This window comes from Zonotrichia albicollis, chromosome 9 (assembly GCF_047830755.1).
Source record: "Zonotrichia albicollis isolate bZonAlb1 chromosome 9, bZonAlb1.hap1, whole genome shotgun sequence".
Taxonomy (NCBI): domain Eukaryota; kingdom Metazoa; phylum Chordata; class Aves; order Passeriformes; family Passerellidae; genus Zonotrichia; species Zonotrichia albicollis.
In genome coordinates, this window is record NC_133827.1 from 21,041,827 (window position 1) to 21,052,170 (window position 10,344).

General features: G+C 55.4%; 1 protein-coding gene across 2 annotated transcripts in view; it reads right to left on the reverse strand.

Annotated features, from left to right (window-relative positions):
- LOC102069287 (diacylglycerol kinase beta) overlaps window positions 1–10,117 on the reverse strand; it is a 33,323-nt gene extending 23,206 nt beyond the window's left edge. The window contains exons 1-3 of one of the 2 annotated variants that reach the window (XM_074546893.1): window positions 9,618–10,117; window positions 3,666–3,917; window positions 1,301–1,377 (exon numbers count right to left, since the gene is read on the reverse strand). In XM_074546893.1, coding sequence (XP_074402994.1) covers window positions 1,301–1,377; window positions 3,666–3,732 — 144 coding nt within the window. In that variant the 5' untranslated portion in view covers window positions 3,733–3,917; window positions 9,618–10,117. The remainder of the gene's footprint in view (window positions 1–1,300; window positions 1,378–3,665; window positions 3,918–9,617) is intronic. The other variant, XM_074546892.1, reaches the window with a different exon arrangement.
- Window positions 10,118–10,344: the final 227 nt, after the last annotated feature.

Consider the following 10,344-nt stretch of genomic DNA (forward strand, 5'->3'; position numbering starts at 1 on the left):
CGCTGCACAGCCTGGGCCCCCCTCACTGGGCACAACAGAGCCCTCCCCAAAACTGCAGCTTTCCCAAATCCCAGTGGTTGGGGTAACCTAAAGGGATCCAGCAATGCCCAGGCCAGTATGGCTGAGCCAGGTGACAGCAGGAGCTGGGGGAGTGGTGTCGCAGATGTCTTTTTATGAAAAATCCTTTCCTTAGGATTTTACATCCTGAGAAGCTGAAAGGCCTCAGGAACAAAATGTTAAACAATGATTATCTGCTGCTGTGGGATGCAACAGGTGCATCTGTGATTGGTCTCATGTGGTTGTTTCTAATTAATGGCTAATCACAGTCAGCTGGCTTAGACTGCCACAAGCCTTTGTTATTCATTTCTATTCTTAGCTTAGCCAGCCTTCTGAGGAAACCTTTTCTTCTATTCTTTTAGTATAGTTTTAATGTAATATATATCATAAAATAATAATTCAAGCCTTCTGAAACATGGAGTCAGATCCTCATCTCTTCCCTCATCCTCAGACCCCTGTGAACACGGTCACAGAGTGGCAGGAAAAGGCAGAGCAGTGGAACTTTCCAGCCCAGCCCCATGGGGACTGTCCTCCTCCTCCTGAGGACTCTGTGCCCACTCCTTCCCTGCTGGGCAGTGCCATGGTGTGAGGATGATGATTTCTCTATGGCTTTTGTAGCCCCAACTGGAATGAGGGTCCTGTGGTGCCCTGGAATAACAAGGTACCTTTGTGCCCCTCCTTGCATGTTCAGCCCACTGGTTTTTCTCATTTTGCCTTGATTCTAGTGATTACAGCCCCACAGGGCACAAGGTACCTTTGTGCCCCTCCTTGCATGCTCAACCCACTGATTTTTCTCATTTTGCCTTAATTCCAGTGATTACAGCCCCACACAAAGCTCTGTCCTGCTGGCACACCTACAGGTCCCTCTGAAAGCACCGCTTGGAAAAAATAATCCCAACCTGCTTTGGAGGAGAGCAAGAGGGCACAGAGCTGTCCCATCCCATGCTGGCCAAGTCATTTGCTTTTAGGAGGAGAGTGAATCCCTCCCAAATTTTGCCTGGCAAGGCAATGCCCCAAAAAGCTCTCAGCAAGGTGGGCTGGGGTGGGGTGGCCATGCAGCGGGCACGGTCTGGGGATGGCTGGGGAATGAAATTCTGAGAGCAAAACCATGGGGAGAGCTGGGGGCCAGCAGCCAGCCCTGCCTTCCCCTGGCTGCCCCCAGCTGGGGCAGCTGGGCTGGGGGGGATGCAGGGGCTGGGGGTGCCAGCAGCACAGGGGGACAGCGGCGGGCATGGGGCCATACCTGTTCGGGGTTGTACCTCGAGAGGACACCGTCCCCGTGGAACTCCTCCAGAACATCCTTCAGCTTCTTGCTGGAGTCTGGGGAGAGAAAAGCACTTTGCTGAGCATGGCCCTGCTGGGCTGCCTGTGTCATCCACCAGCAGGGTGTTGCACAGGGGGTTTATGTGCTGGATGTACAATTCTGGATCCTTCTGTGCCGGGAAGAGGCCGGGCATGCCCTGCTTCCCCTTCCATCTTCAGAGGGCAGGGCAGATATGGAAAGCTGGTCTGGGAGCTTTACATACACAGAGAACTTCCTCTTGCCAGTATGAAAATAAACACAGAGCCAGAACAAAGCAAGGAAGGCGTGGATCACACTGCAGTCGCAGCTGCTCTGGCGTGCTCAGCACACCCTGCATGTCCCTGCCCCAGTGCAGGTGGCTGCTGGCAGGGCCACTCATCGCCCCCTGGCAGGGCCACTCATCCCACAGCCTGCCTTGGGATGCTCATTGGTATCTCCAGGAGGTGCCAGCAGGGAGAAATAGAACTGTATTCGCAGAATAAATTACATTGGAAAAGCCCTCTAAGATCATCAAGTCCAACCATTACCCAGCACAAAGATAGAAATGTCTCACATCTCCATGGCTCTTAAATACCTCCAGGGATGGTGACTTCACCACTACCCTGGACAGCCTGTTGCAGTGCTTGACTTCCCTTTTGGGGAAGAATTTTCCTGAATATCTAATCTGAACCTCCCCTGGTGTGGCTTGTGGCCATTCCTGCTTGTCCTGTCACTGGATTTGTCCATGCAAACTTCCACACAAGTAGTAAACACACCCTGGCTGAGTGTCCTTAAGGCTGGAGTGTCTGGAGGGACATTCATCATTTCAAAACAGGGAAAAAAAGGGAAAAACAGAAAAAAAATATCAAGGTGAGTGAACATTCAGTCCTCACCTCACACACATCAATGGGCATGTGCAATTAAAAGGTTCTCAGATACATCAGCCTTGTTAATTACTGGGAAATCCTTTCTGCATGTGGGAGCTGTACTGGTTCTGATCCCCCCCATCCCTGTGCTGGGGACAGAACCTGGCACTGGTCCCCAGTGCCAGGGATGTCTGGGGCACTCAAGGAGAGAGATTCTGGCATCCTCAGAACCCCCAAATCCCATTCCCCAGTGCTGAGCCATCCTACAGGGGAGAAGGCAGCTGGCCCTGCTGCAGCCCTGCTGGCCACACTTTGGTTAATAGGACTAAGATGCCATCAGTGTTCTGAGTCCAGTGTTACAGAGGGTGTTCCATGGTCTGGGATTCAGGAAAGCAAAGCCCATCATCCTCCAGAGAGGCAGAATGAGATGCACAGAGGGATACTGCACACACACAGCTCTGCCTGCAGCCCTGCCTGAGTCTCTAGCTGAGGGGCAGGAGCATCACTTGGGAAAAATAATCCCAACCTTCTTTGGAGGAGAGCAAGAGGGCACAGAGCTGTCCCATCCCTATGCTGGCCAGGTCATTTGCTTTGAGGGGGAGAGCAAATCCTTCCCAGATTCTGCCTGGCAAGGCAATGCCCCAAAAAGTGCTCTCAGCAGGGTGGGCTGGGGTGGGATGGTCATGAGGAACTTGTCCCCAGCCCCTTTTGTTGTACAGCATCCCCAAAGACAGCCTCAGAGAGCTCACCATGGCTCTCAGTCATCTCCCAGCCAGCCTGCTCACCCCAGGGTGATGACAATTCTGCAAAGCAGCACCCTTGTAATTTCACACCCTTCTCCCTTCACCCTGTGGTTTTCCTGCCCTACCCTGCCCTGCTCTCACGAGCTGCACTGCTTCTCCATCCTCTGCTGCAAACAGCACGCCCACACTCCAGCTCTGGGGCAGGCAGGGCCTCAAGGACCTGGTTTTGGACCTCAAGGACCTGGTTTTGGACCTCTGGCCCTCACCCAGGCTCTGTCTGCAGCTTTCCCCAGCTCCAGGACCCCTTTGGTGCTGCTGCACATCTCCTCGCCTCAGCGGGAGCTGCAGCAGAGAATTGCTCTGCAAAAGCACTAAGGAAAATTACTGCAGAGGGCTGGCAGCCCAAAGCAGGCTGTGGAGCAGCTCTGGTGTGTTTGGGAAAAGCCAGGCTGCTTTTCCTGCTTGGCATTTCACTCTGCTGAGAACGTGGGAGCCGCCGCCTTCAGACGGACTGAGCCCAGCTCACGTGTGCAGCCCCCAGAGCTCAGCTCCATCCTCCCAGCCAGGCTGGCAGGGGAACCCAACCAGCCAGGGTGAGGCTCAGGGGCTTCCTAAAAACCTAAGGAATCAGCTAGTTGTCCAGGAAAGGTAGGACCAGTGCAGCACAGATCAGCAGGATTTTTCAGCACACCCAACCCTCCCATCCCAGGTACTCACAGTCTGTGTATTGCTGAAGCTGGGCAAACTCAGCAGGGCTGAGCGAGATCCACGTGCCATCACTCATCTTTGGGCAGCAGGGACACTGCAGGGGCCACCAGCCACTGCCTCTGTGCCAGCCTCAGTGCCACAGGTGCCAGCAGAGCTCGGTCACATCAGCATGGAGAGGGGCAGGGGTGGCTCTGGCACTGCTGGCATCATCCTGCTGAGCCTGGGAGAAGCCAGCCCAGAGCTTCAGGGCACCTGCCCAGCCTGGAGGGGACACAGAGAGAGAGGAGGGGTCAGCAGGAGGCAGAGACAGGGTCCTGCTGTCCCTGGGGACAGTCACCTTCAGTGGTGGGAGCTTGGAAATGGGGTGCCAGGGGGCTTTGTCCTGTCGCAGACATCTTTAATGAAAAATCATTTCCTTAGGATTTTTCCTCCTGAGAAGCTGGAGGCCTCAGGAACAAAATGTAAACAATGGTTATCTGCTGCTGTGGAATGCAACAGGTGCATCTGTGATTGGTCTCATGGTTGTTTCTAATTAATGGCCAATCACAGCCCAGCTAGCTTAGAGAACAGAACCCAAACCACAAACCTTTGTTATCATTCTTTCTTTTCTATTCTTAGCTGATCTTCTGATAAAACCTTTTCTTCTGTTCTTTTAGTATAGTTTTAATGTAATATATATCATAAAACAATAAATCAAACCTTCTAAAACATAGAGTCAGATCCTCTTTTACATTTTGTTCCTGAGGCCTCTCAGCTTCTCAGGAGGAAAAATCCTAAGGAAAGGATTTTCCATAAAAGATGCCTGTGACACCCCAGCACTTCCCAGGGGAACCCAGCAAGGGGAGCAGAAGGAAGGGCGTGATTATTTAAAGAAGATGCAAAAACTGGAAGCAGGGAATACAAACTTCCAGCGTGCTCCTGCACCTTTGAAGCTGGTGTTTCCTTCCAGAGAATCATCGTAAATTAAAATCTACAGTGCCACAGAAAAACCCTGACCAAAGGGCTCTCTCCAGCCCACACATTTATAAGCTTCAAAATTTTTTAGTCTTTTTCATTTAATCAAATTGGTCATCAGGCACAGGGCAGCATTTTGAGGAGGTGGTTGCCCTCCATGGAGTTTGATCTCCATTTTAGGGCTGTTACCCTGCTAAATGCTGGCTCCCAGTTTCCACCAGCCTAAGCTGACAGACTGGAGAAAGCAGAGCAAGGATGAGGTGGGAAGGATCCCAGGATTTGGGATGATGCTTGGGGAGCAGCCCAGCTGGCTGCACCTTTCCATTCACAGAAAAACACCTTTGATTAAGAGGAACAAGTAATTTTGGGGAGCCACAGCAACCTCACAGAGAGTCCCCAGGGACATTTACATTTGGGGGTGCACCAGGAGCAGTCACTTCACCCCCCATCCTCAGGATTTGCCCACATTTCTGCACTAATGCTATTCTGGCTCTATATTCAGCTGCTCCAGGGCAAGAGATGGTCCCAGGGGCAAAGCCTGGTGTTGGCAGAGGAGGGAGCAAACCCTCTTTGGGGCTGTGGGGAGGATGGTGACCCCTGAGGGCTGCCTGCGTGGCTGCCAAGGGCTTTTCCAGCTGCACACAGAGAGGAGCCCACCAAAGCCTGGCCACACATTTGCCAGAGCTCAGTGTCACAACCCTCCTTAGTCCTGGAGGACAAAGTCACTGGGCTCTTGTTCCACCCCTCCATGGCCTGGCACTGCTTGGCTGCCCCTGAGGCTGCTTGGAGGGCTCTAGGCACCCCTCAAGGGGCTGTTGCTGTCCAGGAAGGGCTGTCCCAGGACAGGGGACAGTGCCCTCACTGGAATGTTATTCCTGGTGGGATAACACACAAATCCTGGGGAAAATCTCACCTTCCCCCCCTCACTGGGGCCCTGCAGCCCCATGGCAGCTTGCCTGCAGCCTGTGACTATCCCAGCTCGTCCTGTGCCACCAACTGGGGACAGGCTGGACACAGCAGGGCTATGGCTAGGGAAAAACAACCCAATGTCTTTGGTTTTGTGGGGATCTTCATCTTGCTGAAAGCACAAACAAGGAGATGGTGTTTGCTCCCATGCTGGATGATGGGTTTGTCCCAAAGCACCTCCAAGGCTGGTCCAGAAGAGCTCAGCCTGTAAGAAATGCCCAGGAACACATACAGACTCCACTTTCTTGGCGCACAAGCTGTTTGATCTGATCAGAACCTTTTTTTTATCCTAAACTTATCCAAGGAGAGGCAGGAGAGGCAGAGAGTGCAGAAGAAAAGGCAAAGGGGGGGACCTGGCTGGCTCCAGCTCCTCAGAGGAATTTGGAGGCACTGAGGGCAGCAAAAACATCCCTGGCTTTACTGGTGGGTGATGGGGTAGCACAGAGCTCCAGAAGGAAAGCAAAGCAGAGCTAATTGGGCCATCCCAAGGGGCTTTCCCCCAGCAATTGCTGGAATAACAAATGCCACTGGTGGCACGTCAGCCTCGGCTTTCAGGAAGGGCAGGAAAAAGCCTCCTCAGGAATCCAGCTGCTCCTCGTTTGGCCGCCCTCTGAATTGTCAGCAGCAAATTATGTTCTATTAAATCAAATTTGCCTCTCTCTAAAAATAGCTCCCTACTAGTGTTACAAATAACACCGGATTACCCTGCCTGGAGGCGCTCACCGGCGGGCCCTGACTCACAATGGGGGAGGATGGACAGGACAGGGGGGACCCTGGGGCCTCCCAAACCTTCCTGGGAGGGAATGAGCAGGGCTGGAGCTCCTGGGGAGCTGCTGGAACATCCTGGCAGCTGCAGGGATGGAAGAGGAGTTGCTGGGAGCAGGGATGGGTGCAGCTCTGTGGGAGCCAGGGCGCAGCCATGTAGGGCCTGAAATGCATCAACAGGGAAATGAAATGCCAGGCTGGAGTGAGCCACGGCCGGCCCACAGTGGTGACTGGAGCCTGGACACCAGAGAGTGTCCCTCAGAAAGGGCTGCCCCTGGGCACCTCTTGGGTTCATGGATAGGGAATCCCAGCAGCAGCAGAGGGATGGCAGAGGTGCTGTTTTCCCAGCTCTGGGAGCCATCTTCTCCAGCTCCAGGCGCTGCTGTGGATGGAGGATCCAGCTCCTCATGCCACAGCACTGAGCTCTGGGGTCACTGTGGCATTGGGAGCCTTGTCCCACTGCCACCCACCTGTCCCCCAGGGCCACAGCTACTGAGGAGTGTTGGAGCATCAGGGGGTGGGACAGTCGGGACAGACGGAGACGAGAGATCTCTGCAGCCAGGTCAGGAACTTGGGGTTTATTGCAAAGGGCCGGGGTGCAGGGCCCTGCTGGGATTTGGGGTTCATTGCAAAGGGCCTGGGTGCAGGGCCCTGCTGGGATTTGGGGTTTATTGCAAAGGGCCTGGGTGCAGGGCCCTGCTGGGAGCTGCCAAACACAGCTCAGAGCAGGCCCGAGAGAAGAGAGGGGGAGAGAGGGTGAGAGGGGAAGAGAGTAAAAGGGTAAGAGAGCAAAAGAATAAGAGAGTAAAAAGGGTAAGAGCTAAGAGAGTGAAGTTCTCATTATAATACAATAAATTATCTTTTGTGTTGAATATTCTGATTTTCACTAACTACTTTAGTACAACATACAAATCCTATTGCATCCTATAGCATATACTATACAGCCTATAAGAATCACAACATTACCATACTGTGCTACATTTTAAACCCTAAAAACTCCTCTTTGGACCCCTTTTGCCAAGCTGTAGGTATGCTCTGACCCTTGGAGCTGTCAGCAAGCAGAGGGAATTGTTCCACCAAAAGGGGATTACCTTCAGCCAGCCACACCATTGTCTTTCTATTGTACAGAAACTGAGGTATCTCAAAGCTTGCTTTCATTTCAATCTTGCTTATAGCTTCTATATTCTCAAAATCTTTTGCCAGGCAATCATATTTACAAGGCTTTCCTGTTTCATCTTCCCCAACAATGGGGACCCAACTCTGCCCATGCTGGGGCACAGCACCACAGACAATGGGCTGGGCTGGCAGCTCCCAGGTGCTGGCAGAGCCTCCAGCCTCCCATCAGCTCCACAGGAAATGTGCGGATGGGGCTGCAGCACCTGCCCCACAGGAGATTCCTGCTCCAGATGCCCTTTGGGAAGGAAACCATGGGCTCCTTGAGCTGCAGGAGGTGGCAGGAGGAGGCACCACTCCTGCTGAGTTCACACACACATGCAGAGCTCCCTGGCAGCAGTGGGATACAGCAGGGAGTGATGCTGGGCTCATCCCTGTTTCCCTGCCCGGGCTTGCAGAAGCCACAGTCACGTGCCACATCTCCTGGGGCACAAGCATGGCAGGTCCCTGCAGGAATGGCATTTTCCAGGCCTCCCCCACCATCTTTTGGAAAGATCAGCCTATTTTTGTGTTGGATGGGGAGAGGCCCCTGAGGCGGTGGGTGGAGTATAAATCCCTCCTGTCCCACTGCAGCAAACAAACCCCAACCAAGTCACGCTCAAACTATTTTCTGCAGCCACAGGAGAAGGCACTTTCCTGCGTTTTGCCAGCTCAGGAGGACACTCAGGATGGGGTTTTTCCATTCTCCAGACCTGTTGCTGTCTACACATTGTCCTGACCCTTTGAGCAACACCCACACAGAGCAAGGCACGCTGTCCAGGTGCCCGGTACCGGGCAGCTTTGCTTTGGAGACTGAGCACCCTCATGGCACCAGGACAATAAAAGGGGCTGGCAGGGGTGCCCAGAGCATCCAGGCACCAGTGATACAGGGAAAGGTGGGTGGCTGTGGCCAACCCTCCAGCCCCAGGGCTGGGCTGTGGCTGCACCAGCTACCAGCTGGGTGCTGGGAGAGCTTGGCTCAACCTTGTGGCAGCACAGCCTTCCTTGGAACTCACCCACTGCCAGGGCCAGGACAGCTCAGCTCATCCCCCAGAGACACGAACAACTTCCTGACTTAGTACTGCTGGATTTTTAGAGAATAATTTTGCTGGCTGAGTTCAGAGCAGACTGGATCTGAGCTAGGATATCTCTGGAGCAAGATCCTTCCCCTTGGACCTGCAGGTCCCACTCCAAGCAGATCTTGTCTCATGAAAAAGCCCTTTCCACACCAGACAGGGCAGCAAATGCTGGGCCTGCAGCCCAAGGAGTGGGATCCACCCCAGGATCCCAATTCCATCACCTTGCACATGTAAGCCCAGGACTTCAGGACACCTCCAAACCTGTCAGATGGAAGCTCTGACTCTCTCTCCCTGCAGGAATCCTGTGGCCCCGAGTCCCATGGGTTATAACCACACCTTGTGCAAGATGAAGCTGCTTCCTGGTAGCTTTGAAAAGCATTGTCCCCTTTCATCCCCCACCACAACCTGCAGAACGAGTCACATCCATCCCCCTTCCGCGGGCCAGCCACACCAGCACTGCCTCAGCCCTCCCAAAACCCTCAAAGCCAACAGCTCTGGCAATTCCTACTTAACAAGAAAGACACTAACGAGCTTTTCCAGCCTGGCAACACACGGGAGCAGCTGCATCGGGCTGTTCTTCTGCCCAGCCAAAGCACTGTGGTGGTTTTATAGCCGGGCTGAGAACCAACACACGCTGAGACACCAGTGACCGTGGTTTAGGGTGGTGTAGGGGGATTTAGGGTGGTGTAGGGCGGTTTAGGGGCTGATTGCCATCCTCCTCTCCCTTCGGATAAGGCTACGCTGCCCTCTCTGCACCCTTCAGGAAGCTTTACTCAGGAGTGGAACCACAAACCAGGGAATCCCGATTCCCCATCCCCAGCACTGCCCCGCTCCCAAACCGCCGGGGAAGAGGTCGGGGCTGGCCCGGGGTGATGGTCGCGGACTCCGAGGGCGGCACACGGAGCTCGACGAGCGCTGCCGAGCCGCTCCCGCGTGGGGTGGGGAATCCCGAGCGGATCTGGGGGATTCCCCACGACTGAAAGGGGTGAGCCCACAGGATCCCCCCGCCCAGCCCCGCGTCCCCCCGCCGCTGTTGTCCCCTTACTTGGCGGCGGCAGCGCGGTGCCATCGGCGGGACCGGCGGCGGCGGCGGCTCCGGGGATGGCGGTACCGGCAGAGCTGCTCAGCCCGGCGGTTCCGGGGCTGGCGGTGCCGGGCAGGGTCGCTCAGCCCGGTGCCTCTGGAGCTGGCGGTACCGGGCAGAGCTGCTGAGCCCGGTGGTTCCGGGATTGGCGGTGCCTGGAGGGTGGCTCAGCCCCGCGGTTCCGGTACTGGCGGTGTCTGGCAGCGCTGCTCAGCCCGGCGCTCCCGCGGCGGGGCGGGGATGGGGCTGGGGCTGGGGATGCGAACGGGCCCGGCCCGCCCCGCTCCGCTCCGCCCGCCTCCGCCGGCACCGGGCGGCCGGGCCGGGAGGGAGAGGAAGACGAGGAGGAGGAGGATGAGGAGGAGGAGTTGGAGGGAAGAGCCCGGCGGGCCCGGGGCAGCGCCCGGAGCAGCGGGGCGGGAGCAGCCGGTGCGGGGGCGGCGGGAGACAGACGGGTTTGCACCATGAAACTCATTGGTGATGGATCCCCTCCTCCCCACGGCGGCGGGGCTTTCCCCGCTTCCCCATGCCCCGCAGCCCTGACGCTCCCCGTGCCTGTCCCCATCCCCTCACACGTCCCCGTCTTCATTCTCGTTCATGTCCCAATCCCGTTTTATGTCCCCATCTCTGTCCCCATCCACATCTTCATCCCATCCCCGTCGCGGTCCCCATTTCACTCCTCCTCGGG